General features: G+C 44.6%; 1 protein-coding gene across 17 annotated transcripts in view; it reads left to right on the forward strand.

Annotated features, from left to right (window-relative positions):
• The first annotated feature begins 10 nt into the window (after window positions 1–10).
• The window catches only part of AAK1 (AP2 associated kinase 1), an 84,196-nt gene continuing 62,384 nt past the window's right edge, over window positions 11–21,822 (forward strand). For all 17 annotated transcript variants that reach the window (XR_003256039.1, XM_026081760.1, XM_026081743.1 and 14 more), the window contains exon 1: window positions 11–173. Coding sequence is in view for 16 of the 17 variants with exons in the window: in XM_026081760.1 (XP_025937545.1) it covers window positions 11–173 (163 nt within the window). In the remaining variant the exon portion in view is untranslated. The remainder of the gene's footprint in view (window positions 174–21,822) is intronic.

Genomic DNA, 21,822 nt, shown 5'->3' on the forward strand with positions numbered 1-21,822 from the left:
GCCCTGAGCCATGAAGAAGTTTTTCGACTCGCGGCGGGAGCAGGGGGGCTCCGGCCCGGGCTCGGGCGCCAGCGGCGGCGGCGGCGGCAGCGGCGGCCCCGGCAGCGGCTACATCGGGCGGGTGTTCAGCATCGGCCGCTGCCAGGTGACGGTGGACGAGGTGCTGGCCGAAGGTGAGGTGCCCGGGCCTGCTGCTGCTTCGCGGCCCTTCTCCCTCCTCCCCCTTCCCTGGGGATGGAGGCTGTGGCCTCCCTCTTTTCCCCCCCTCATATTTCATTGTCCTTGAGGGACTCGCACTTCTGCGGCTTTGACGTTCCTGGGTTTCCCCCTGTGTCAGCCCAGTGCGGGTTTGCGGGGTTTGCCTTATTTCTCGTGGTTTAAAATCTTTGGGAATTGCAGGCGTTTCTGAAGTTCGTGTTTTTTCCCGCTTCGCAGCTTGTATATGTATATTTTTTTAATGAAGACAAAATCATCATGTATTCCAGTGGAGTGCAATGTACCTGTAAACAAAGAAGGCAGCAGTCTTCTAACTTTCTTCAGCCAATTCCCTCTTTTCCTACCTTTGGGAGAGGGGAAGGAAACCCTGGAGTAAATTCCTTGTGTGTTTATCATGCACATACATAGGCTGAGTAGAGCTAGCTCTTATTTGAGATGGGGGATTGCTGTTTGTGTGAGGTTTCTGCAAGGAAAATGGTAAACCCAATTGCATATTTTTTTCTTGAAAGTAAAACATTGTTGAAAGAAAAAATGAATAGTAGGGGTTATGAAGCTCCCTAAGGGTACAGTCCTTGCAGTGCAGAAAGCTGGTGGTATTATTTTTTTTAATTGTAACCAACACTGCTGCTTTAACTATCATTTTACATTTCATTTGTTTGGGCCATAGGGTATCTTATGAGTGTTTCTGGCTGGTAACCTTAGCCTCAACCTTCAGAGAGATGTTAGTCTCTTTAGACCTACTCCCAGGCCAAATCCTGCACAGCATTCTTTGTGATTTTGGTGAAAAGTGTTTTGTTTCGATCTTGTAATTGCAAAGGAGAGGGTAGCTAGTGTACGAGAGCTGAGTGGGAGGACCTGTATTGGCTTTTACAGAAAGAACCTTAAAATGTGAGACCTAAAAGGGGCCCGTGTGTTTGTGTACAGGTTTGTGAAAATCATCTCAGTGTGAAGGAATATAGATTTGTGACCATTTTTCTCAGAGATGGTTTTCTGATGCATAGATTCTGCTCAGTGCCAGGCTGAGAGGAACACCAGAAACAGTCCTTCAGCTCATAAATGCAGTGGTTTTTTTTTGTCATGTCCCCCCCCACACACACACTTCTTCCCCTGAACTGGAATTTGCAATATGGATTTGCCTTGGCTGATAGTTCTAAGGCCTTTTGGCCCTAGGAGTTTAGGAACTAGACAAGTTAAACCTGAGTAGCCATCACAGTCTTCCTTTATGCACACTGGCCTCATCCTGGTAACATGGGAAAACAGAGACTTTTTTTGCTGATGAATACTCTGTTGGCAGGTCCTGCCCTGGTGCTGACAGCAGCAGGATGTGAGCCTGTGTGCCACTGGGCGCTCTCCTGCTTGGCTCGCCGAAGCTGCAGCCAGCAAGGTGCTGGGCTGCAGCGCAGACTGTGTGGGCGAAGGATTATTGTGGGAGAAGGGCCTCCCCTCCATGCCCTGCTGTCCTGAAGGAACTGCCGCTTGTGAGAGCTTTTCTCTGGAACTCCTGGGTTCTCCGCTGGGCTGTGGGATGGGCCTAATGTTAGCTACAGCTGTTAATTTGCTTGCACGGGGCTGTAAAGTAGGCACGATGTTCTCCTTTTCTGACCGTGCCATAAGGCAAAGGAAGTTTTCTGGGTGAAATGTGCTGGGCAGGTATTTTCTTCAGGGTTAGACTCCTGGTACAGGCAGTCAGAAATCCCCCTGAATGGTGACTGGAGTCTCCAAGGAGACATGAGCAAGGTGGCTTGTAGATTTGCAGGTTGTTGCCTTTTGGTGGGAATGGAGGAGAATGAATTTTCCTTTATCAACACTAGAAAGGCCTCGTAGGTCATCTGGGGAGACAGCACCAGTCATAAGCGCAGCAGCTTTGCGTACTTCTGGCCTTTTGGTGTAGCTGTCAGTGATCCAGAAGTGCTAGTAAGGAGCATTTTTCACTGACTCAGCTAGAGATCTGGGGAGCTGTCTGGCAACCCAGACCCTGCGCTACTGAGGTCTGAATCCTTGTCTAGAAAACTTTTTTTTGTACGTGGTGTTAATTTGCCTGGCTCAGCAGTATTGGAGAGCCGACTTGTGAAGTCTTGGCTGCTTCTGCTGAAAGGAAAATTCCCCTGGGAAGCACTTTGTCGGAGGAGATGGAATATCCTGTCTGGGAAAGAAACCTCTCTCATCCCCCTTGCTTTAGAAGGGAGAGGAGGGGCCTGTGTGTTGGTGCAGCATGTGAAGCATAGAAAATAAATGAGATGTAAAAAAAGGCATAAAAGGAGGACTCTGAAACGATGATGGATGGTGTGGGGAAGATGGAGTTGCAAGGCTGAGGAACTGGTTGAACCAGAACTTTTGGAATTGAAGTGTTGGGGTTTACCTCTGTCTGTCAAAGCTGTGACCAGCCACTGTCAATTCTGCTGAGCAACCCTGCTGAAGACGATTGCTCTCTGGCTCAGACGGGAAGTCCTTAAACGCAGGCACAGTGAAGTGTGCCAGATGGCAGATTGGCAGATATCTCCACGTGTTGTCAGTTCCTTGGACAGATCCCCCAAAATATCCAATGCGGTTTGGTACACCCCCCCCCCCCCCGATAGTTGTGTCTGGATACTTGCTTTCCTGGATGGGGAGGAACAAGTCAAGGTCCTTCCGTCTGGAAGGAAGTAGATGGGAATAATATAGAAGGAATTTGAGTGGTTGTCTGTGGCGTTATAATACCGGTAAATCAGTGTTTTCTGCAAACAGTATAATGCAATAGGTGATTCTTTGAGTCTCTGTAGTCATCTTCCTCTACTCGAGGTAATAGCATGATTAATCTATTGAAAAATTCCTGTCAAAGTTTGCATGAGGATTAACTACTGTGAAAAGCCAGTACTGCTGCCCTTGGAGTTCTGCAAGACCAGGGTTAAAACTGGTGACATCTGAGTTATGCTCTCATGGTGAGCGAGGGGGCTGTTAGGGACTTTAATGTGACTGGTGTTTCACCAGGGCGGGGAGGTGAGTGCCCAGGAGGCATTTGAGGTAGGTGAGTCAGGCTACTATTTTACTGTTTTGTTTATGAGAAGGAACTAAGCAGTGTGATCAAATTGATGCTGCTTTTTGTTTCAGCTTGCTTTAAAAACAAAACAAAACCCTGGAGCTAGAAGGAGGATGTCTCTGTGATGGGTGAGGAGCAGGGCAGCGGGAAGGTTTAAAGGATGTTGCCAGAAACTTGCTAAGGAGTTTGTGGATAGGCATGTATGTCAGAAGTACCGCAAGCAACGTGTGCTCCACTGAGCTAAAACAAACTAGATGGAGATTGCACGAGCGTCCTGGTTTCAGGGGGCTATGTTCTGTATTACTCTGCATACCTGCAAGGTTGTAACAGTGTTGAATTGATCCAAGGTATATAAGCGTTGACGGATGCATATACTAGCTAGGCTCCTTTTTTTTTTGTCTTGGTCTTCTAGCATGGGTCAAAGGCTGCATTTCTTCATGTCTATGAGAAGTTGCTTTTTCAATTAATATTAGTTTCTGAGTTGTTGCTTGTGGGTTTTCCCCCCCTAAAACTGTGTAAATGAGGGGAAATAGGTTTAATGATTGTCAGATATTTCACTGAAACTTATCAGATACATGTGAGCATGTGTGCTGCTAGCTAAAATATGTTTCAAAATGTCCAGTGCCAGACATCATAAACCCTTGCTCTTTGTGTGTACCTTGTGAGGCAGAGCATGTACACTGTGCTCTGCACTGATAGGTAAGGGATTGGCTCTTCTGTGTTATAGTAATCTGTTTTTTAAATGTACAACCCAGGCAATCTGGTAAAGAATCCCAAGTGAGTTGTTTGGTAATGTCAAGGTATCCCACGTGCTTGGTTGCACAGATGTTGTTGGGGCTGTGTTTGTACCATGTCCCTGGGTGTAATCGGGAAGGAAGGTGTTAATGGAATTAACTGTGTAAGAAGTTGTACAGCCCTGGAGACTTGCGTTATCTATGCTCCCTGGTAGGTTTTATGCAGCACTTCAAAGAATGGGTCTGGGATTGTACATGGGGGTGGTTGGATTCTTATGTAACAGCTATAGTGGCTAAAAGCATGTTTACTGGCTATGTTAGCCCAGCACAGTCATGGGAGGGCAAGTTTCCTGCAGTTATCTTCCCAGGAAAGAGCCTTCCTTGAAAAAACAAAACAGTGTCTAATTCAAGCAGTGCTGCAATAGCTTTATGAAGTTGTCAGTTACTTTAAGTGTAAGAAGGCTTGGATTTGGCATCCTGCCGGGGGGAGATAGGCTAAACTCATCCCGTTAAAAGCTTGCGGAACAGTTTTGGTAGCTCTATACAAAGAGGTTACTAACCTCTGGTTGTGACCCTAGCAATGACATTTTGGATCCAAGAAGAACAGATACTCCTATGATGTTTTTATTGTGTCGTGGCCCTTTTCTTCTGTGCATAGGAGCTGTCAATAGTTCAAAAGAGCAGGTGGTAAACTATAAATGTGCTGAAGACAAGCTGGAATCCACTTTGGGTTCAGCACTCGCTGCTTTCCAAGCTCACCCACCTGCATTAATCATGGCTAATAAGGGGTCAGGCTGGTCAGGTATGCACACTTGCATGGAGACTAGAAACTGCTTCCTTGGTAGGTGCAAGTGGTGAATTGGACAAACTGAGGCTGTGCCTGTTGGGAAAGCAGCTTACCAGCTGCAAGACTTGTTGCTGCTCTTAGGAAAGTCACAACCCATGTGCCTTGGTTTGCACTAAGTAAGTGTTTCTTGTGTTTCACATGTGGAAGAGCACAGGAAGTCTCTGAGGAGAAACATGCCAACAGCGAGCTCAGTTTACAGAGTTCTTTTGATAACAAGAGGTAACTGAATAAACAAGCATTCCAGGAAAGGATGCTTCGTTCTTGGATGGGGGGGGGAAGAGAGATGCCCTTGTGGCAGTAATGTGTTAGAAACCTATCTCCTTAAATTGGATACTGTCTGCTGTACTACTGTGAGCGTAGGAACAATACTGACAGTGAATTACAAGCGCAAGGAGGAGGTTTGGAAAGGCTTAAGTGAAACACCATTGCAAGGTAATTCTCTGCCATTGGGGCTTTTTCTTGTTGTGGAAGTCTTCCCTTCCCTCTTTTGTGGAAGCTACAAAAATTGCCTCTGAATGAACTGAAGGTTATTGATAGCTGTCTACAGTATGATGCAGTAGCATGAAATCAGAGGAGAGCTGCTGCAGCTGCTCTAACCGAAGGAGCTCTTGCTGTCCTATTGCCAGAGTATCTGAGCCCTGGCATGGACTATTAAAATGTGCTTCCGTTCCTTGCAGGGCTGCTGGGAAATATTATACTGAGATAAGAAGGTGAAGCAATGCACAATATGTGTGGCCAAGGCAGGAATTGATCTCTGGCCTTCCAGATAGAGTGCTTTAATTGCAGTCTGTGTTTTCTCCCCAATGCTGCCTCTGTGTGTTTTAAATGGGAGTGCTCTTGGCACCCATGTGATTTGTGCATAAACTAATGCTCGCTCTGTGTCAGAACCCATGCTGACATCAGGACCCCAGGCCATGTGTCACAGGATTGGATTAAAGACCTTTTTGGAACAAGATGCTCTTAGCATCTGGTTTGCTTCATGATTCTGCAGAAACAAATTACGTACCAGTGATGGGTGATCTCATAGATTAAAAATAAAAAAAGCCATCAGCAGCCGAGTTGCCCAAGCAGAGACTTTGCATGCATACATGTACATCCACGCGAGAGTTGAGCTGGGAGCTGTTACTGTGATAAGGGGCACGATAGGTCTGAACTTGATTCATTCAGCGTTAGGAACGTGATGTTTTTACTTCGTCTTTAGTGTTCATAGGGCTATAATAAGGAGGAGACCCCAGAGTGTGTGTGTATGCTTTAAAAAGAAAAAAAAAAAGACACTTGGTGTGCTCTTCAGGAGGGTGTGATAGTAAAATACATGGTCTTGTGAAGCTGTTATTCAGACCCCGAAATCTAGCTTCTCTCCTGTATTTCTGTAAGCTAAGTCATGCTGGCAATGTTGACGTGTGCTTTTGCTGCAAAACTCTTATGACAGCAATAAAATAAACTCAAAGCTTGTCTTTTAAAGAAGTGCAGAATGCTCCACGAAGAGCATGGCAAGGCCTGGTTCTTGCAGGCTTTTGCTGCACATCAGCTTCTGTTCAAAGCACTGCAGTGAGCAGGACGAACCTTTGGTTTGATGCAGTATACCTGTTTTTAAGAAAAGCTTTGTGACTATCCTGTTATCCTACATTGCATGTGAAAACTGTTCAGGATTGTGGGAATAAGCAGTGTCAATGGTATAAAATTCAAGACTTTCAAAGTGTTTTAAAAGACTTGAACACAAATAACCAGCGCTGATGGCAGTGGAGCACAAAAGTACAAACTCATTGCTTTGTGTGTCTTTTCTGTGAGGCCTATCTGGTAAGTCAGTGATACTTTAGTTACCTCTTACGAGCCTCTGAAGGATTAATTGCTTCTGACTTGTAAAATGCTTCGGAAAGTAAGACCTTCTCTCTAACGTTTAGCTGCTGCTTCAGAGGAGTGAAGTGGATCGATAGGAAATCCCTGCCTTAGGACTGCAGTTTGTTCACATGAAGATATTTGTGGCTGTTGTTGCCTCTTGGGCTGTGGTCAAATAACTCTATGACCTTTAGCAAAAAGTATCTGATAGCAGAGGATATGTAAATGGATGACTGCGTGAAAAATATTGTGTAATTCTTAAAAAGAATATGTCCTTCTAAGTTATGAGAAGGATCTGTGAAAGAGAAGCGTGTGTGTGCTCTCTCACACTGATACACCTGCTGTTCTTTTTTTAGGTAGGTTGTTGTAGTACCCCCTCATTAGGCAGACATGCACGTGGGGTGCAGAGAGTAAATGAATAACTAGGAATAGCCAGCCCCTGGGATTTGGCACAAACAGGCAGGAGACGGTGGCTGGAGGGAAGAGTTGTTGTGATGCCTCTTTGGATCGAGAGGTGGGGGTAAGACAGGAGCTAAGCGGAGGTGTAAGAAAGGGCGGTTAAGTGACTGGGACAGCAAGATTCTCTATTTGCAGGTTTCCTGTGTCTTTGATCAGAGTTCTGCAAACATGTCAGAGGGCTCTGCAAAACTCATCCATGTTGGGTAGGAGGCAATACAGACCCGAGCCCTGTGTGCACGGAATACTTCCCAGGAATTCCAAGCAAGCTCTGCTTGCAAAGGTGAGAGTTTTCTGACTTGGGCTATTTGGTGGCTGCATATTCATTAGAGCCTTCTTATAAATGAATTCACTTTTACAAGGGTTTGGATGCAAGTAAGACGATGCAAGGAGCCATTCCCGATGTCAGCTGGTGAGATCTAGCGTGTTCCTGTGGCTTTTCTTGGTTATGTTTGTAAGGGAATAAAATCTTAATGTACCACACAGAGTACTGGCCTGTGAAGGGTGTGATGGCAGTGGATGAAGGAGGGGCAGCATGGCAGAGAGAAGGGAAAGGGGCAGCATAGCCTTGGATCAGAATCAGTGCTGGGGTGCCTTGAATACAGATTTGTCAGCAAGAAACTTTCTGCTGAAATTCAGAGTCTTTCTTTTGGCCTTACCTGTTCCTTTTGAGTTAGGATGGGTACTTACAGATACGTGATTAATAAATGAGTTTACCCTTGTATCTCTATACCCACTTACCAGTTGTGGTTTGAACTGTTGTACTGCTTCAGGTCATCGGAGAATGTCAAGGCACCCCTGTGCTAGGTATCGTACACCACGTGGTTCTGTGCATGGTTGTTGCCCTTGCTCTCTCCACCAAATCGACAAACAGATGGTGGAAGAAAGGCTCATCAAATTATTCTACAAGTGAGAAACTGAAGCCCATAAAGTTGTAGCAATTCGATAAGGGCTAGGTAGGAAAGCAGTGACAAAGCCTTTGTACTAAATGCAAGCCTAACTCCTTGTCTGGTGTTTTAACCACAGTGTCATTAATATTCATGTCACCATAGTATTGGAGAACTTTTATCGTGGACTAGGGCCCTGTGTCACATCATGCAAACACAGAACAAAGACTGTCCATGCTCCTGGGAGATGCCTGGCTGCCCTTGTTTGTGCCTGCTGAGGCTCACTGGCTGTGTTCGGTACAAAATATGCTTGCATGTCGCCCTCTTAGGAGTTGTCTTAGGAAAGGAGCCTCCCTAGATGCAAATAGCGGTGATCTTGCAGCTGATCATGACATGAGACTTAACACCCGGTATCTTCTAATGGTGCAGTGTTTTTCAGAGACCACAGGAAAATACACAAACTCAACCTTGCTAACACAGCTAGTCAGCAGAACGTGTGACTGGATTAAACACGGGTTGAATTTTTTTTAAATACAAATGATGCTTTTTTTGAGAACATAGGGGACAGATGGTGTTTTTTTACCTTTTGATTAGCTTCAATCTTAACAGGTAAGAAGCACTTGCATTGTACTTTTGAAGCTGTTTCTGCCACCAAGCAGGCTAGAGATATGTACATGTGTAAATTGGGCACGCATATGTAAATTGGGATTCTCAAGTAGTTGCATAAATTCATGCAAGCTGGTGAACTAAATCTCAAATGTGGGCTTGTGGGTAACAGTCACAAGAGCCGGTCTGTCAACTGCTGTTCTGGACCCCTGCAACCCCTTCCTGTTTCTGGATATCTGATAAATGAACAGCCAGGCATACGCCTATCATGTCTCTCTTCTTCTGCACCTGTGTAACTCTGAAAAACTCCAAAGTGCTGCTCCATGCATGGCTGTGTTTTTTGCTGTGCTGAATGATGAATACCGCATGCTCCTGACTGTAACCAGTAGTTTGAATTCCCTGAGAGCTGCCTAGTGTGATAGTAGAAACCTTTCTCCATGCTTGGCATGTACTGAGGAGTTGAAAAGTTCATTGCTGACTTCAGGGTTTGATTAGCGTATCCTCTTCTAGAGGAATATTATGTAGTCCTTAGCTTGTGTTTTTTGTGTTACTTGATGAGATGGTGCTTCTGTGGCTCAAGAGTATATCTGTAGTTTTACTGGAGAAGGTTGAAATCTGGATTTCTAGGTTTAAGCAGGAGAAAAATCCCAATTTGTTTAAAACAAACCTCCACACAATAAGGGTGTTGTGGATCTCCTGTAGTATCACATTAGCTGTAAACTTGAGTTTTTCCTAGAATGTATATGTTAAGATTTCTCTCATGTGTTCCGTCCTACTTTGCTCAATAGGAATGTCTGGGTGCTGCCATAGTAATTGAAATTCCGAAATATTTAACTTGTCTGTTGCCATGAGCTCTCTTTGGATCCTTGCATAATTGCTTTCAGAATGGAGTTTGCTGTTACCATAGCACTTAAGGGCTCTGGTAAGCCCTCTCTGACTGGCCCTTACAAGCAAGTCCGGTTAAAAACCAGTCCCTGCCCTGGGCAGTTTGATCTTGCTTTTTCTTTTCCCCCTTGCCCCAACCTCCAGCAGAGACCTGCTCTCACTGAACTAGTGTTGCTTTTCACTCTTTTCCTGGAGACGTGGTTCTTTGCTTCCTTGCATTTCCAGTGAAGCTTTTCAGCTGCATGCAGTTGCTGCAGCTTCTTGCTGGCTTTGCAGTTCCAATGATGATCGCTCAAAACAGTCATGCTCCCCAGCATGTTTATGCCATAGCTAATTTCACTTGGAGATGAACGAGATCTCGGATGCTATTAGCAGCTGCTTGGAATAATAGCAGTTGAAATGTGCTTTTTAGAGGGCTGGCTGGTAACTAAACAAATGGTTTTTTTGTTTTTTTTTTAAGATGTGAGTTATTCATGATCCATAATGTGTGTGGTTTATTTATTTATTTATTTTAGTCTTGGATTGGAGATTCAAGGACTAAAATTGTCACAACAGAGAGGGACTGAATCTGCTTTGCAAAGTAATCTGCTTGGAACCAGTGTATGTTGCTGCATAGTAATAAAACACTGCTTCCTCAGCTTTTGAGTTCCTAAGTCTGCCTGTCAGGGAGGAATCAAGTGGAGGCACAAGACTAAAGCAGAGCACATGCCTACCAAATATACCCGTGTGAACGTCTAAGCACGCTTCCTGCTTTGAAGGGTAATACAGTCCCATAGCTTTTAGTGATCTGCTGTTTTTGATGGAATTGCGCTCTCAAATGTTTTAAGATTCAATCCCTCGATCAAGGTGTCCAGGCTGTGTTCTGAATCCGTTCTTGCAGAACAGGTAGTGCGAGAAGTTATTTCTACCCTCAAACTAAAACTTAAAAGGGAATGAAAGGTTAATGCATAGGGTGCATCTTGCCCATTGATGGTTCAGACTTTTAATATGCTGTTGCATGCCAGAGATGAATTTGCTTTCATTTTTTTTCCCCCCTCCATTTCTTTTTTCCTCCTTTCTCTCTACCTTGTGGTTTACAGCTCCGTTTTTGACTTTCTACAGGGAGCTGGCCAGGAGCTGAGGGAGAGCTGCTTGGGGGAGAACATTAAAACAAGTTCAGTCCTGAAGTTCTGTTATTAGATATGGCTGTGAAAAATGTGAAGAAATGGAGTTAAACAGCTTAAACTCAGACCTATCAAAGCAAAACCCAGAGAAGTAAGGGAGAAGCAATTAACCTTTTCCCATGTCATCAATGCAATGAAAATGCCTGGGCTGATTTAAATATTTAGTGGCTGTTTGCAGTTGTGGGGGTCATGGCTAATAAACCTCCACCAAAACGCCAGCAAACATGCGATAAACTCTAGCCAGCTAGACTTGCTCTCCTAAAATTAGGAGAGGTCAAGCACATGCTTCTGGTTCTGTGTCGCGTGACATTTCTGGTCCCATCATTTTGCCCAGTGGAGGGGTTTAGGCACTGCTGACTGCTGACTGCCATGCTAACATTAACTATGATGTTGTCTTGCCTATTTAAAAAGTACCCAGAAGTGGGTGGAGCCTGTGAATCCAAATCCGTCTTGTCATGGCCTAGATATTGCAGCAATGACACTAAGCGAGGGGCCCTATAATTATGTTAGTAATATTGGATAATCGCATTAGGATTCTCAGCTATGGTAAATCTGCATAGGGCTAACTAAGGCTCTGCTTTACCCTAGCTGAGAATCTGGCCCATCAGCTCTGAGTAAGTATAAGCCTTTGATTTACCTTGGGAGAAGAAATCCTTTGCTATGTTAAATATGTTAGGTACTCTATTAAAGTTTGTCTGGTGGTATTTAAAGACTAGAGCTTAACCGATGCTACAGCTGGAACTGGGCGAGCTGCTGCTTTCTTGAGTTTCTAATGAGGGGGGTTTCTTACAAGCAGGGCTTTGGCTGCACGCGTTGGGCTTTGCTGCAGTATTGGAGGCAGTTTTTTGCCTTGAAAGTGTGTGTTGCCTAATGGATGTGCATGGCTCTGGAGATCTTCATAGCTGTTCTGGGGGGAAGGTTGGGTTTTTTTGGTTTGTTTGTTTTCCACTTTCCCACTAAATCAGTTGTGGAGCAGTTGCATTTTGTATCTGGCACAGTGCTGGACTTCTGTGCCCAGCTAACATGCTCAGCGTGAAGCTGCATAACAGATTGTTGCTGGCCGGCAATGGAGGCTGCTCTTGTGTTAAGCCATTAAAACGTGCAGACTGTATTGCTCGTATGTGCAAATTTGCTTTGGGGAGACCAAATTGTTTCCAGCTCAAATGCGAGCCTGGCTGCTGCATGGAGAATTTGTTGCTGCTCAAAATGGTTACTGTTGGTGAAAGAGTGCAGAGCCTCGCACCCAAACCTTGAGACTTGGAGCTCTAGAGCTGGATGTGTAATTCTCATCTCTGCCACAGACTGTGTGAAACACAGGTTGGTCTATTTGTGTTGATGACCTGCTCTGTTCAGAACTGGTATTGATATAAATAGGAAGAGTTTGCTCTCACAGTCTCCCTTGATTTCCTGACACTGCTCTCCTCTGCCAGTAGACCCTAACCTGCGAAGCCCTAGCCTTTGGTAGGAGGAAATGAGCTATATACAGTCCTTGCGTGTTCTGCGTGGAGGGGAGGTAAAGTCTGAGTACTTTGCAAAGCTTGCCTCATGCCTGTGGGATGAGCCTGGGATAATTTGATATAAAACTGGCATTGATGCTCTTCAATTAATTTCCTTAGTAAAACTAAAAATACTTAAAAAATGAAAAGCTTCATTTCCTTTAAGTTCAGTTTAGCTTGGAGCACTCCTGACTCTTTTCTGTTGTGTCACTATTGCAGCCTTCTTTTGAGTATGGTCACTATTAAATTCCTGACCTTGTTGCAAATACACTTGCTTAGCTAACTTTCCAGCTGCCTAGAATCGCACCTGGGGAGATGTAGGTCTTGGCTGATGTTTCTGGTATTTGTACCTGTTCCAGGTTTCCTGACTTGAAATCCTGAGGTTTCATTTCTGTTTTATATAGATGCTATCTGCTCCACCCGCAGTTCTGAAACTCTGGCTCCTCAGCCACTTAAAATGGTCATAACTTGGATGAAATTCGAGTGATTTTGATCATTCCTACTTGTGCAGAAAAAGCTCTTTCAACTAGAATTAGTGCTGTGCTGCTTTTTTTCCTTTGCCCTGAAGATAACTCTTAAATGTTGAGACTATTTAATTGGTGGTTGATGTTTCAAGATCTGATTTGATGAGTTTCCCAGAGCGGTTCTATCTTGGCTCCAGTGTTGAGACTTTTAAAATGCCTTTTAGGGGCAATGGAAGCAGCTCCAAAGCAGCAGACTAACCCACAATTGAAAGTTTTGTAAACTGACCAGATTTTATGCTGTTCTATTCTGTTTGTTTGTTTTTAATAATGGAGTTTGACTCCCTGTGTAGGGGAATATTCTGAGGTAATGAGCATGGTGAACTTTGTGGGGTCTGATGCGTCTGTGCATGAAAGTGAGCACCGTGCTTTCTTTTCTGCTCTCATCTCCTTCATAATTATTAGGCCTGCATGGACTATAGGACTTGCATCTTTGTGTTTTAGAGCCCTTGAGCTAAAGGAGAACCCTTGTAGTACAGGGCATAAACCCTGCTTTCTGCCGTGCAGAGAGCAATGGTTCATATTCCCAATATTTGTAGTTCATCATAATAGCTTGCTGCAAATACTATGCTCATGAGCCAGAAGCAACCAGGAGATCCTGGAGCAGGCCTTTTAGACTGAAGTAGTCCCTTAAACTTGGCACTGTTATGATTTAGCATAAGTCAAATGACCTTTTTTTATTTTTTATTTTTTTAAGTAAAGCTTGTTATTTCCTTTGAGGTGAAAAATCTCAGTTGAGAGTAGACCTGTTTAGTTTAGCATTATTATCTGCTTTTCTCAGCTGGAGAATGTGTTGGCAGTGGATAAGGGGTTTTGTTTTGTTTCTGCTCAGAACTGGACTCTAGTATTTAAAACACACACATGCACCACTTGAAGTTGGAGGAACATGGCCTGCAGTAAGACCAGGAGTTTGTACTCTGGCTTTCCTGGTTTTGCACAGTCTGCTGCGTGTTCTGTTGTCTCAGTGCAGTGTGTCCTGTGTCTCACCTCTATTCTCATTGCTACCTTAAGAAAACTGCTCAAGCCATGTTTATAGTTGTGGGTTTCTGTGTGACAGCCTGTTCTGCTTCAGCTGGTGGCTGAAAGCCCTGTCACTACTTGATGCTCGAGGTTGCAGTCTGTTAACAAAGCGTGGCCTCCGTAAAGAGAATCCTTATTTTGTAGCCTGGACTGTGGGAGAGGAACATGAATTATGACCGCTTACTCATGAGACATTATACAAGCCTGTGGCTCTAGGATATGCTGTGTGATTTCTGTGAGTGCAACTTCAGGGTGAATTATCTTCACTTATATGGATATAAAATAACGTGTAAATACCCTAATATAACCGAGGGATTATGGAATTGGATGGGAGAATGAGTCACAGACATTAATTAAATCCCAAACCCCATGTGTCTTGATGACTTTCCATTCCAGCGTTAAGTAGTAATAAAACAGTACAATAAAAACAAAAGAAGGAGACCATTAAAACAACCACTGCTATTTTAAGTCTTTTTGTGCTAGGTAATCCGGAAAAGATGTATCCAGGTACTGTACCTCCAGCTGTGCAGGCGATGGCGGAGAAAACAGTGCCAGTTGCTTGTTGAGGTCTGTGGTGCCCAGGATAAGAAACTGGGAGTAAAACCAGGACAATGGAGAGTTTGGTGAGACTTCCTGACAGCGAGGATAACAACACGCCAGGGATAAACCACTCAAGAGTGTGTGGAGCATGTGTTAGAGGAGTTAAAGAACAGGTTGGCTGGGCATGTCAGGAGTAGCTATGAGTGTAGTCAGTCCTGTTTCTAAGCAAGAGGCTGAGGTAGGTGAAATCCCATGTCAGACAGTGACACTGGGCCTCACTGTTTCAGTGGGACAGTCCTCTATTGCTCCCCAACACCTATTGCAACTAGGAGAGGGTGAAATGAGGGTAGAGAAAACTTACCTCTGTCCATTAATTTTGTCATCCCTGACCTTTCTCCTTTGGACCACTGTGGCTCTTTGTGGAGAGCAAGAAGAAAATCCTCTTGTTGCACAAATTTTGTGCGTTAGTCATAAAGCTAGGAATCCACTGGAGACAGAAGTCTGAAGGCCCTAATGCACCCCAGGATACCGTTGGCTTTCTTGGCCACAAGGGCACATTGCTGGCTCATGGTTAACTTGTTGTCCACCGTCACTCCCAGGTCCTCCTCTGCAGAAGCAGAGAGTGTATTCCAAGTTGAGCTGAGTAAGTTGGATTGTACCAGTGTCATTTACTTTCCTTGCCCAGTGGTAGATCTGATCATGGATGTTGCAGCCCTAATGCAACGTCTGCTTGGTTACTGTGGCTTCTTAATTAAACCTTGAACTGCTTTAAAAATGAGTCCTGGGGGGTTTGTGTGTGGTGTTTTTTTTTCTTTTTTTTTTTTTTTGGAAGGGTGTTAATGCTGGCGTCTCTCCCTAACTTGAAGGGCATTACAGGTGCTTGATAAAGCAGAAAAAATGCACAGTGGATCCCAACCATTCCAATTCCTTGTGAAGGGTCAAGGGCAGAACACTTCACATTCACGGTCCCAGATTGTGGGAGGATTAGGCAGTATAAAGGGGGTAATATTGGAACAGAAAATGAATTTGGTGAAATATCCTGCCCTGGATATTTCCCAGAAGTGATGAAGGAGCTGCATTAAAAAAGGGAGGGGGGGAAATGGGATTTGAAATGCTATAGTTTCTAGAAGGTATGCCATGTTAATACCTTCCTTCTGGGTAACTGAAAAGTGGTATGAAAGACAGCAAAAAGAATACATCAGTGCAGATAAATACCAACAAAAATAGCACTGTAATCCTAATGCACCATCACAGTTGAGTAGTAGAACTGTAATAAAAATCTCATATAAAAATAACCCAGCAACTATTTATCTGTGGCAAGGGAGACCCAATATCATCCCCCATGGAACATGGTCAGCAAAGGACTGCTGCCTTGTCCCATTTTCTTGGGATTGAGTGTGGAGCCTTTTGCAGTAGCTGCTGGGCTGGTCTCTACTTGACAGCAAGACTTGTGTTGTGATGCTCAGTAACAGTTTTTTAGAAGTAATGGGAGCTCTTTCAGAAACTCTCTGCAGTTCAGCATCCACAGTGCAGTCTGAGGAGAGAACCCTGGAAGACCTTGACTTTTTTTCCTTTCCCTGTCTATCTACGTATGAGTCACTTGGCCCTTTCCATCCTCGGCTTATAGCTGGGCAGAACTGAGACCAGGTTATTCATCCACCTCTGTGCTCAAAACTAACACTGAGAGCTGTAGAAGAGAGAAGTGTTAGCACATCTTGGTGCTTTTTCCCTGATGTGCTTACAGAGCTTGATACTAACCTTGGCTGAACTTGGCCTTTGTTCAAGATGATTACAGATGATTGTATTGCTCAACTTTGCCCTAAGTATTTTCCTTGGCCTTTTTTCCTTCATAGCAAAGGGCAAGTGATTCCAAAATTGTGGTTTGCTGAAGCCATTTCTGTTCCTGGAAAAGATGTGAATATCTGGGTCCTTTGTGGTCAAGAACGGCTGTTATGTATAACGAACTGGGGGGAAACCTATTTTGTGTTAAATGACCGCATGTTATTCCAGCTGGAGGGAGGTGTCAGAGGTGCTGGATGGCTTTCTCAGTACAGCAGCAGAGGGAAAATGGTTCTGGTGTTGCCAAGCGATGATGCCCAGTGACGGGTAATGTGCAGTGTCTGTGTGTCAGCTGCCTGTGGCTACAGCCATGAAACAAAAGAAGTGCCGGGAACTTATGTTTTAGCAACGTTTCAGGAATGGTGGGCTGCAAATACACTGTGCAAGGGAGTTGATATGGTTTTCCTGCAACTGGATCGCAGCGTCCTGACTTTGGAGAGAGGAGGAAGGGGAAAAAAAAAAAAGCGGTTCAAGTGAGCCTGCCCCTTGTACTTAGGAAAGAAAATGCTAAGGAAGTTCTTCTGGCTTGTAAGATAAGGCAAAATATGACATAATTCTTGATGGGTACAAATCGATAAGTATTTGGATTGTGCAAATGAGGAATGGCTTTGTGCCTGGTTCAGCAAAGCACTTAATTTTAAGTGCCTGCTAGCACAACTGGGAGCTTAAAATGCCTTGCTGGCTCTTCCTGCAGGCTAAATATTCCTGGGGCAGTTGCTGGGGACATCTGAAGGAAAACTTGGCTGTCCCCTCAGCTTCGGTGCTAAAACACCATGGGCCGTCTCACACATGGAGCCTCGAGGTGGGTGAGAGAGAGCTTATTAAAATACAGAAAGTTGGAAACATTTCAGTCAAAACCCACATGCATTGTTTGTCCAGCTCAGAAAAGAATTTCATCCCTGAAGAGTAAAGCTTTTTGCGGTATCCAGAATGTTTATCAGGAACTGTGGTAGTTCCAGATATTTTTAAGTTACTTGTAGAAGGATGATAGAGCAAATTTAAAATCATGTAGTGATTTTGTCCCTCTCCCACCCCCAGCTGGAATTCATGATTTGGTAGTTGGCTCCTTCCAGCACAGTGACTTAACCAAGAAGAGAAGCGATTTCTCCTCAAACCTGGCTGCTTTTGGATCATCCAATGTAACCTTGGGGGTGTGGGGAGGAAGAGGGATGTGATCTAAAACAAAGCTTGAAAATGTTTGCAGAAGGAAGATGCATATATGCTGTCAAGATGTTTTTGCGCTTAAGAAGCTCAAATATGCAGCGAGGAGGAGGTCATGCTACGTGTCTCATGTCCTCCTGTGTAAACAGCGCTTGGGTCTCTGGAAGGTGTTTTCGGCATGGATTTCAAAAAGGGGGTGTTCTGCCTAATGACCTAATCATCTCTGGATGATGGCATTTCTGCTTTGTCAGCTCCCCTGATGCCTCTTGCAGGGGAGGGTGGTGGATCAGTGTAGCAGGATAACATGTACAAGGCAGTGTCTTTTGTGAAATGGGGTTTGACCCTGCAGACTCTGAAGTCTAACCCGCTTTTCAGTTCATGCGTATAGGGCAGAGTCCAGCTAGGCCTTTTCTGGGCTATGATTAACTCAAGTTATATGGTCCGAGTTGATGTTTCAGCCACTGTCAAGCTTGAGAGGGTTCCTCTGGGCTGAACTTGCTGTTTTTTGGCTCAGCGTTAACAAAACGAGGCTTGTTGTGGGGGCCTGTGGTCTGGCAGTCGCAAAACCTGGCTGCAGTAATACCTTGTTTTCTTCTTCGCTGTTCACATGATTATCTAATAGGGTGTATTTGAGGATCTGGAGCAGAACCTAAATGCAGCTCAAACAGTGGATTGTGTGTGAAGATACCCTAACAATGCTGTTTGGGAGGGGGTCTCGGAATGAGTTATGTCTGAGATAGATTTTTATTTCTATAGCATAGATGCTAAATTAACAGCAACTTGTGCTGATAGGTTTTTAGAATCTGCCAATACCTTTTTCTAAAGGATGTTTGATAACCAGGAAACAAAAGGACTTTTGGAAAGGATTTTTACCCTTGAGTATGAATCTGGCATATCTTTCTTCCGCACTTCTAAAGTGCTGATTAAACTGGTGCTTTAATCTCTTATAACAAATTCACCTACAGTTGAGTTGGAGTAACTGAATTCCATTGCGTCTGAAGTATTTAAATATTGAAGCAAGTTGGACTGTTGTAATAGCGCTGTTATTCAGTGTTGTATGAAATCTCTTAAGTGTTTTGTTCCAGTTACCTAAAACAATTTTAATGATTCAGGAGCTTATAGTAGTCCAGACTCTACCTGTTTTCTCCTCTGCTCTTTTCTTCCCCAAGATAGGGCTTTGGGAATACTGTTGTATTGTGTCTGTGTCCCAGGGCTGCAACAGGCATTCTGGCTCTACCAACCTTTATGATTTGCTGTTCCTGTTTTCTACACAAAGATATTTCAAATGCCTTGCCTAAAGTTGCCTTGGATGAGGTGGTAGACCTCTTGTCCTGTCCTTGCTTCAAACACTGAGCCATGCAGCTGCAAAACTCAGCTGCTGCTCTGAAGCAATGAATTTGTACAGCAGGAAGCAAATGAGACAGGCTGGAGGTGCTCAGAGCGGAGGAGAGCTCACCTCTGATGCCCGCTGCACAAAGTTTTGGCCTGACAAACCAAAATCCTAGTCCAGACTCATAGCTCCCGTAAGGCGCTCTGTAGTGTAACAGTGTCTTTAGGTGGCTTGTGAGCCCTCTCCATATCGTCACTGGTCTTTGGGATTCAAATGCTGCAGAAGCCCTGGAAGACACTGGGATAGTTGGACAGAACATCTGCTGAAGCGTTGCTCTCTTTTGTGACAGCTTTTCCCCTTCTTTCATGTTCAGTATAAATCACAGCTTGTCTGTGAGGAAAGCGGGGAGCGCCACTGTCAGCTAGTGCAACATCAGCTTACAAATAACATCTTAGGCTTGTTTTCAGGTGGACGTTGCTGACTGCCTGTGACTTACTGGTTGCAGGAGTACTCCAGGCTTGTGTAGGGATTTTTAGTCTAATGCACTCGAAGCGTGTACGTGCAGTGGGATCTTATCTTCTTACCTCGCTCTGCTCTCGTGAGGGGGCAAGAGAGGGGATTACGTGCAGCTTTATGCGGCTGGTTTTACCTAGTTTAGCAGAGCTTCCCTGACTGTGAAGAGTTCTGCATCCTGCTGAAATTACAGAAGGGCTGAAAATATAACTACAAGCATTGGAAATTGGCCAGTAGGCTTGCACAAGCCCTCGTGGAAAATTGCTCTGGCATCTGTATTGACTGGAGATAATTGGAACTTCCCTTATTATCTACTATTTATTTATTTATTTCAGCTCATCTGAAAAGCGGTTAGCACAAGCAGTCAGGCCAGCAGTGCGTGGTGAGACAGCCACGTTTCTGTGCTCTCGTAGTGATACACGGCGGTGGACAGGAATGCAGGGCTAAGTGCAAAAGACACTGACGGTCCCCATGATTCCTGTGGCTGTTGCCAGCTGTAAGTTGATGATGATTGTAATGCTGACTGTGTACTACCTGCAGAAGGAGGTCAATACATCTTGAGCATGCATAAGGATGGGCATATAAATATTCTTTTATGTTTCAGAATAAGAGCTGTATTTTAGCTTCTGCCAGCTTTATGGGGAAGGAGTTTAATTCCCTTCAAAACTTTTAACCATGGGCCCTTGGTTTTGAACGTAAGGGAGAATGTCCTCTGAATCGACCCGCAGGCTTATTTCTTGCTTCTCTCCCTTCTGGTGCTTGCAAAGTCTCCATGTTTGTTTTTGTTTTGTTTTGTTTCATGTGAAGCCCAGATTAATCTCTTCCCTTTTGCTTTCCATACCTGTACTGGAAAAAATGCTCCACTTGCAAAGACAGACGGTGATGATGTTCCTAGTGCCTGGATTACTTTGTTTCTAAGCTTTCTCTTGTACATGACCTACCCTCCCTGGCCATGCATATGGCATAGCTGTCTAACTTGGCTTGAGGCAGCAGAGGCTCTTGAGCTGACCTTGGCTACCTTGGAGTTGCACGAATCCTGGCATGGCTAGGTATCATATTGGAGCTGGCATATTGCATCAAAGCTGGCGATGTCTTGCCATTCAAAGGGTTGTCTTGCTTGCTGGTCACTGAGAAGTGAATGGTCCTGTAATGGGCAGCTGGTAGTGCTTCATAATTGCTTGACAACTCTTCTTTGATCTATTTTCTTCCAATTTTGCCCAAATTTAGCAAAGTTGGGGGTTGGACTGGGATAACTAGGGAGAAACTGGTTGTGTTGTGAGACTTTGGCAACTGGAAGTAATCCTTGGGGCTGCCAGGCTGGTAGTGTAGTAGGTATGTCGTGTGCAAGGAGAAGGGGTGTAACAGTGGGGAGCAGCTGTTCACAAGACAGTGAAAAGCTGAAATAAGTGCCTTAATTCCAACATGATGTTGTGAAAAGCCATCAGCGTTCAGATGAGTGCTGGGTGACTGGTCTAACCAAAATCTGCTTGTTCAATACAGCAGTGACCAGGCCTCCCTTGGCAGTCGTTGAGAGCTGGGCAGTGCCCATCCTTCCCATTGAAACCCGTAGGAGAAGATGCTCATGGTCTTCTGCAAACAGGCCCGTTCTTTACTGAGTAGCACTGCATAGTAGGTGAAAGAATGATCCAAGTCCACTAGAAAGTCTTCCTTAGGCAGTGTTGGCTGCTGTCCAGGTGCTTGGTAGCTCGGCCCCTTCCTCGGACTGTGTTGAACGGCATTACTGTTCTGGGCAGGCTCATGCTGCCAGGCAGAGCTTTCGGCAGTCTTCTGGGCCCTCCTTCCCCTGTTCTCTGTAATACCTTGCTGAAAATGTGAACTGAATTTTCTGTCTGCTGCTTACCAACAAAGTTGCTGCTAAAGCTATAGAAGTATAGGTCCTTCTGGGACTCCTCTTTTAGCATTAGTCTGAATTATTGGCCACAGTTGCCAATAAAAAGGCTTCAAGTGCTTCAAAATGCTTCAAGTGTATTAGCTAGTAACCTATTTACAGATGTTAACCTCTAACCTTAAAATGATGATGCAGTGCTGTTTTACCTTTATTATTTTTTTGTTTTGGAATTCGACAGTTTGGGGTGAGCACGGCCTTCCAGAGCAAGATGTGTGGTTCGCAAATCATCCGTATATGTAGTGAAGCAGTAGGTAATAAATGTGTGAGGGACTTTTGAAGCGAAGGGTAGAACAGAGCTTCAAACCAAGGTCTCCTTTTGGAGAGGAGATCTAAAAGGAAATTAACCTAAAAGGTTCAGATCACTAGGGGCATCCCTGTCACTTGCAGACATTCAGATACACAGCAATTGTTTTATGGAGAACCCCAAAACAGGTATACCTATGACCTTGGCCTGGAACGACCTGCAGGCTGAAACACTCTCCTGTAAGGGAAAGGATTCCTGTGGTAGCTCTGACTTGCTTCGTCATGCCAATACGGTCAAGCCTTGTTTCTGTAAACATGTGCGCGATGCATGAAAACCGGTGGCCTGATTTCTCTGCGCTGTACGTCTGCGCACCTGCTGCTTCCTTTGGAAGCCCGTTTGTAGGTGTAGGTGTTCAGCATTTTTGAACACTGGCCCACATGTCTTGCAAATGGGCTTTGATCTTGAATTTCTTGAAGCCATTCGTGTATGAAGAATGCAGTGAGAAACCCCTGTTCTTTGTACCCTTTACGCTTCCCTTTTTCCCCTTCGACCGTTCTCGTGCTGTTTTACTGCGTGTTTTGCAGTCCCGTTCTCTGCGTGCAA

This window comes from Apteryx rowi, unplaced genomic scaffold (assembly GCF_003343035.1).
Source record: "Apteryx rowi isolate R43461 unplaced genomic scaffold, aptRow1 scaffold_56, whole genome shotgun sequence".
NCBI lineage: Eukaryota > Metazoa > Chordata > Aves > Apterygiformes > Apterygidae > Apteryx > Apteryx rowi.